Here is a 7,107-nt window from a genome sequence, read left to right as displayed (position 1 = left end):
ATCAACAAGTCAATTGGCATTTCAGTCTTTTCTTGTTACTTGTCAGCATTTGTCTGCAGCTTCAACCAAACAATGAAACTATGCCACTTATCCATCAGCCACACTTTATAGCATTTGAAATACTACTCTAGCCACTACAGTAAATGTAACACTTTAAGTGAGACAAATCTCAGTTCAGATTTTCACCTGTGGTTGCTCATATTATGGTGGATATAGTCCTGGTTAATCTGCTTTTCCAGATAACATCACCTGAAAAAACTCACATTACATTATCAAAGGATAAAGCTTAAACTTTTAAACACACCTTCATATTTTTAATTCATATATTTAACTGATACTCCAAGCTATATACTTTAAAGTCATACAAAGTTAAAGGTTAAATGTTAAATGTAGTTTATGGATCATGCAAATGCAAATAATTATACTTACTCTTTACTATGTACTATGTTCTATTAAGATGACAGATTTCCAACACTGATGCGGTTCTCCAAGTGTGGAACATCACTAAAACTGATCTTCATACAAACAAAATTGTGAGAGGCCAAAGCTGTACCAGAGGAGTTAATTAATTAGAGATTTCCAGTTAATTCAAAATTTAACAGATGATACTATTGATTGCTGAATGAAGATCAGAACATCACAGAACAACAGGAACATCTCCCATAAAGATTCATGGAACTCTGCCATTCTGGTGTAAAATGCATTTTCCATGATAGGTAACATGGGCAATGCCATTTAATTCTATAATAACATCTATAATATCATTTACCGGACCCCAGATCAAGACTAGCACTGATAAAAGAAGACATTGAGGAAGTAACACTACTTGTTTGAATACCGTGGGCTGTCACTTGACTTTTCTTTCAGATCTTCATAATTTGTATATTTGTGTGTATGCAGGTGACTCCAGATGCTTCCTGTTCACTGTGTTCCCCAGACTGAGAGTTTATACAGCAACAGGATACAACGACCACTTTATGTATTTAAACCAGAACCAGCAGACCATGCCGAATGGACTGGTGAGACATAAGCTCAGCAGAGGAAAACTGTATTTCTGTTTGCCATGGCCTGTTAGTATCAGATGCGGCAACCTTTATTACAACCAGAAAGCACACTGAACAGAAGTTGTAAGAGATAAAAATAAGAAGTAAAGTTTTGAAAAGATTCAAGTAATAGCATTCTAGATGATGTCAGACAAAGATGGTTTGTAATTCAAAACTTCATGAGAGAATTGTAAATTTAAGTATTTGTCAGTGCAGGCTTGCAAAGAATTTCACAATCTACAGTTCATAAAATGGTGAAAAGATTCAGGGACTCTAGGGAAATGTCATAAGGCAATCTGAAACTTTATAATGCAAGGAGAAAGCTAAACATCAAATATGTGCAGAAATGCTGTTGTGTTCTCCTGGCCAAACCTCATGTGAGATGGACGGTGAAAACACATCCACGTTTCAGCTTTAGACAGAGGTGAACGAGACCACCTGCAGTGAAAGGTGCAAAAGCCAACATCTATCAGGGTCCCATTTGAAGGCTGCAGCGATTGGTGTATTGAAAAATGTAGTTAGAAGAAAAAGTAATGTGACACAGTGGTAAACATGACAGTGTGCAAACTTCAATGTGTTGCAGGCATCAAACCCAGATTTTAGTTTTAATTGCATTTTTTTAAAATTCCAACTTTCCTGGAAAACAGTTCCTCTGACCTTACATGTTATGAAACGTAATACAGTGTTATTCTTTATTCTTTGTGTTCATTGTTTTCTTAGAAAACTTGGTTGTCTTTGTCACAGTGGCAGAGAATTACAGGATATTTCCTTTACATGCCTGTCTTCATTCATTCTGGGTGTGTTGGTGTTGGTGTTGTGTCTTCCTGTCTTCGTTAGGGTATGGGAGGTCAGCATGGCTACTTTGGCCTGTGGCTGGACAGTGATTTTGGTCGTGGTCATAGCCGTGCACGGCCAAAGTGCACCACCTACGGCAGCCCCCAACTCTCTGGAGAGGAGGACTTCACCCTGGATTCAGTGGAAGTGTGGGCAGTTGGGAAACCCCCAGAACTAGATGAGGTGAGAGCACTTGTTCAGGTTTTTTACCCTCTCTCTCAACCTCAGTGAAACTGAACCATTTTTTGAACAAATAGAGAACCTCAATAAGTTTCTTTCACATTATACAGATGTTAAACTGAGAACATGAAGACTTGGCATTTCTGCATGCTACTTTGTTTTGTGTCACAGGATGAGGAGGGGAAGGGCAAGAAGAGTGTCCTGGACATAGATCCAGAGGTCCAGGCCATTATGGAGATGACAGGGAAGACGCTGCACAGTCAGGGCCTCAGGGAGCCAGAGGAAGACCAGGAGCAGTAAGAGGAAGATAGAACAAAACAGGTGTACAGTGTTGAGGCTCCCACTTCACCTGGTACATTGTAAAATCAGTTCTGTCTTTTCCTGCCTTCCTTTTACCACACAAACTGATGCTTCTCTTAAAGCCACTTTACAGTAAAGTCGGTTGCTGAAGCCTGACAACTGAAAACCATGCAGGCACAGGCTTTAAGCCAGTTTTCACCACCGGAATAAACTGTCATGGGTGTAATTAATTAATTCCACCAACCAGTGGCTTTAACAGAAAAAAATGACAAGAAATACTACACAAAATCCACCTGAGATGAGGCAGTTAAACCAACTCGACTCAGACTGTGGTTGAAGTCTGTTGGAAACTGAATTGACTAAATAGTTTTTAGTGTAACCGTAAGTTAAACTAAAATAAATCTGTAATGTGATATTCCTGTAAACTCATTTCAAGAAAACTAGGTGACTGATTACTGATGAATTTCTACAGTGTTGGACAAAACGTTCCAGTGTCTCAGACATATAATTTAACATGAGCCCGTCAGTCTCAGCTAATTTTCTTAGCCATTGTATTTATGTGTGAACATGTCACTAATGACAACATTATTGGAGTTTTAACCATCTGAAATGCTTAGTAGGTATTCCAGGAGTTTTATTTTCAATTCAAAGGGGGAAAAAAAGGCAAAGCTATTATTAGTATTTGTTGTTGTTGTTGTTGTTGTTGTTGTTGTTTCTGCTAATCAGCTAACTGATTGGCTCATCATTGTTTTTGATCTTTCTGGAGCAAAATATACAAAAAGTTTGAGTTGGATTTACAGGGTAGTAAATGGGGACAGGTGTCAACCCCCCCCCTCCACCTAATTGTAGCTGTAATTGGACAATAAAATGATAAATAAGTGTATAAGCTGTTTAAATCACTGATGCAGACAGAACTGAGAACTCAAGAATTATAAATACATTTGTTCTAGATTTAATTAAAATTGCAAACATTCTCAAGGGTTACTAGTTTTAATATTGTGTGTGTGTGTGTGTGTGTGTGATTAATGTTGGATTGTACTGTCTGAAATCTCGATTGGATCCACCTGGATAAATGCATGAAAAAAGCTTAAAATAAAGCAAAGCTGCTTTGGAACTGAGCTCCAACAAACATTCATTCACTCACAGGAAGTCACAACCCTGGTTACCCTTCCAAAACTCATACCATCCCATGTAAAAATCTGTAGATCTGTCACTACAACAAATCCAACTGTCATTTTATTGGACTTGTATTGTCCAAGCTCATGTCAAACTATGCACTACATTGTTATCAATTGAGACCAAGTAGTTGCATCAAAATAAATATAAATATAGTCACAAATTAGCATTATGTTAAAAGACTAAGGCAATTTACTGCGTGCAGGATTTAACTGACTTCTTAACCTAGTGCAGAGGTGAAATTCTGTCACTTGCTTTAAGCAGAACTTTGTTTGATGAGCACTTACAACAGATGTAAAACTTGAAGTCAAGTGGCACATTTAGATCTTGTCAGTGCCCTGGGAGCTACAAAATAAATTCAATCTCTACGTATCATGCCTGAAGTCATTGGAACAAAAGTGAATAGACATGCATAGTGTGGCCATTTAGTATAAGTTCCCACATTTGTATTGTCTCTTATAATCATTTTAAGGTGTACTGCAGTCGAAAGCTGATGCTCTCTGTCTCTTTCCCAGGCAGCCTGTAAATTGTTGTAAATAAAAAATAACACGATTTCCACTTTGACATCTGTAATTTTACTAATCTAGACACCTGCTCAGTGATAAAACTTTGTATTCACCCCCACCCTGACTTCTGCTAACATGCAAATGACTGAGGCAAGTTACACATGCAAATCTGTTAAATAATCTTCCAGCAGTTCACACAGTGGCATGATGGGTCCATAAAGAATATTTGTACTTGTCTTCACATTTGTGTATGGAAATATTTTTTTTTTTATCCCCAGAGATGTGAAGATATTTTGGGACTCATTATATTGTATGCGCTTCACTACTGTTATTCCCCCCAAGCTACATAAAACAGTCTTTATAACAGCTGTACATTGCAAGGATATTGGATGGTCATCCTCAATCACTTTGTCAGTCTATAAACTTTTTAGCACCTCTCATATAGTTAAAGCAAACAATACATAGCAGAACTACTGTATACTTTAGACAATAAAACAATAAACAAATTCTTCATTCTTTCTTTACATAGTCTATACATTGAATATTCATATACAGAGGTGGATGACTGTGTTGGTACTCGTCCACAACAAAATAAGAACCCATCATTTTCTCTGAAATAACTTGAATTTGACAACACAGGTGGATGCCAGGTGGAACAGCAATCCACAGGTGACCTTCACATGGTTTTGTTTTGTAGTAGGGTACAAACAAATTCGTCTAAGTCAAGTTTCTTTTATAGCTACTAATTGTATGTAGCAATTTCTCTAATTCTGTGATACAGTGATTTCATCCTTATATTCATCCTACATTCTTTTAAAATGTTATCAACTTTGCCACATCTCTGATTTGATACCCAGTTTTGTTGTCACAATCTGAATGGGTGGTTCCCATGTTTCTGTATGTGTGTTTTTTTTTTTTACCTTTGTAGAGTTATACAGTCATTTACCAGTCTTTTTTTGGCAGACTCAGTGGGCACAATCACTGAAAATCCTATGTTGATGCTGATTTTGTATTGTTAGTTGTATGTTGTATTGAAGGTCTGGCTGGGAAGACAAGAACTTCTGTCTTGGAGAGGCTGAGTTAAAGATACCTTTCTCTTATCCAAGCAGAGATGTCAGAGAGACAAATAGAGATGTGTAATGGTACAGTGGAGTCATCCAGTGGAAAGAACAAGTGTGTGTTTTCAGCTTAGCAATAATAGGAAAAGCCATGCAACTGGTTGATGGAACCTAGGGATGTAATACAGAAGTAGAGGACCAAGAACTTAGCCCTGCAGCACCACAGTGGAGAAGCAGTTACAGGGAGAAACCTGCCCCTGCCAACATAATATGCCCAGACAAGTAAGACTGAAGCCAGGCCAGCGCTGTACCAGTGATGCCCAAATCAAAGTGCAGACAGGAGGATCTGGTGGTTGACTATATCAAAGTCTGCAGATAGATCAAGTAAGATTAAGATGGAAGACTGAGCTGCAGCTTTTGCAGTGTACAGGAATTCAACGACCCTCAGGATTGCTGTTTCTGTGGAGTGGCCACTCTTAAAGCCGGACTGGTTGACATCCAGAAGGTCGTTCCTAGAAAGGAAGTCAGTGAGTTGATTGAAGACTGATCGTTCAAAGGTCTTGGCCAGGAATGAGAGAAAAGAGACAGGTCTGTAATTCTCCACATGGGATAGTTCAAGAGTAGGTTTCTTAAGGAGTGGTGTAATCTGGGCCTGCTTAGATTAAGTAGAAAAGGTGCCTGTTGTGAGATGTGTTGATGATTTGTATAATGGCTGGGATTATTGTGGGTGCAGTTGTTTGAAGGTGAGGATGGGGATGGGATCTAGAGAGCAGGTGGTAGGATGGTTTGAGAGGAGGAGGAGGGGATGCAGTGTCCTCGGTCAGAGTGGCAAACGAGGCAGTGTGAATGAAATGGAAAGTCATTTTTGAAGCACCTAATAATGATAAGTAACAGTAGCTTGGTTAAGACAAATAAAGTTGACTGCTGATCAAGTAAACATAACTTAGAAATTCCAAGTTGCTACAAATGTCACATTACTTCCAACTTAGCCTGATTTAATAAATGTGATTTAATGAATTATGTAAAGTAAAATCTTTACATAAGCTTGTTTTAGGTAATGTTGACTGTTTAGAATTCACAGTGTAACATTGTGTATTGTAACAAGATTGTGAAGTACTTATTTGATTTTTTAACTTAACCCTAACACTGACGTTTCTGTGCCTAACTCTAACCCTCTGTAATGTCAATCAAACCATGTTTTTACCCCAAAACAGTTTTGATTAGAGGTCTGACAGATTCTTGTCATTGCCCTGGCATCAAGGAGTGACAGCAAACAGTGCGTGGGTGGGACGTGTTATTATTTGACTCTGTGGGGTGAGAAAGTGTTGGATATTCACTCGTAAACGTTTTTGAGTGAGACACATCCTTCAAACCAATGAGAGAATTTCAACAATTCCTGCTTGATTAGTAGGTTTGGGAGCATCATCTCTCATTGTAATCTGATAATGGCTAGTGTCGAGTGTGCTGAGTGTAGATAGGCAATGTAAAGACACAAGGCCAGAGAGGCATTATAACATGTATTTGAACAGTTTTAACTAATCGATCAATACAGCCCCAGAATAAAATAAAAACATCAATCAAACATGCTATAGCTACTTTACACCAGCAGTAGCCTAATTACAAAAGTTGTCTTTTAAAAAATGTTGTCCTTCAAAAACTATTTAAATATTTAAATGTAACAGATAAATATTAAAGTATATTAAAGTACTTCTACCCATGGTAGTGCTGAATTGTCCACTCCTTGTACCACTAATAACAGATAATAGTAAAATCTACTTATTTATTTCAAGGGAATTGACTGTGTTCGCTTAGGACCACCGGGAGTCCTCGCTCCACGCGTTGAGAACCACCACTTGTTAATTGATGGTGCGTGAAGCCCGGTCTGGGTCTGCGCCCTCCAGCTGCGCACATGTGGGAACGTTTCCTCACGCACCGGTTAACGATCGATGACAGCTGGAGTTTGGAGAAGTTTGGAGAAGTTTGGAGAAGTTTGGAGACGTTTGGAGAAGT

At 38.4% G+C, this 7,107-nt stretch overlaps 1 protein-coding gene across 1 annotated transcript; it reads left to right on the top strand.

Annotated features, from left to right (window-relative positions):
- The first annotated feature begins 698 nt into the window (after positions 1-698).
- meak7 (MTOR associated protein, eak-7 homolog) lies at positions 699-3,002 on the top strand. Its single transcript, XM_026364852.1, has 3 exons — positions 699-1,019; positions 1,881-2,060; positions 2,229-3,002. Exons 1-3 carry the CDS (start codon positions 978-980, stop codon positions 2,355-2,357), a joined length of 351 nt encoding a protein of 116 aa, XP_026220637.1. The 5' UTR covers positions 699-977; the 3' UTR covers positions 2,358-3,002.
- Positions 3,003-7,107: the final 4,105 nt, after the last annotated feature.

The sequence above is a fragment of the Anabas testudineus genome, chromosome 6 (genome assembly GCF_900324465.2).
Source record: "Anabas testudineus chromosome 6, fAnaTes1.2, whole genome shotgun sequence".
Lineage (NCBI taxonomy): Eukaryota > Metazoa > Chordata > Actinopteri > Anabantiformes > Anabantidae > Anabas > Anabas testudineus.
The sequence above is the reverse complement of the archived record's forward strand: the minus strand, read 5'-3'. Positions and strand labels throughout refer to the sequence as shown.

Excerpts from the sequence above, each read along its gene's own strand:
- meak7 (XM_026364852.1), top strand. The coding sequence starts at position 978 with ATGTATTTAAACCAGAACCAGCAGACCATGCCGAATGGACTG. Across the intron at positions 1,020-1,880 it reads AGACCATGCCGAATGGACTG|GGTATGGGAGGTCAGCATGG; the intron begins GTGAGACATAAG and ends TGTCTTCGTTAG. Across the intron at positions 2,061-2,228 it reads AACCCCCAGAACTAGATGAG|GATGAGGAGGGGAAGGGCAA; the intron begins GTGAGAGCACTT and ends TTTGTGTCACAG.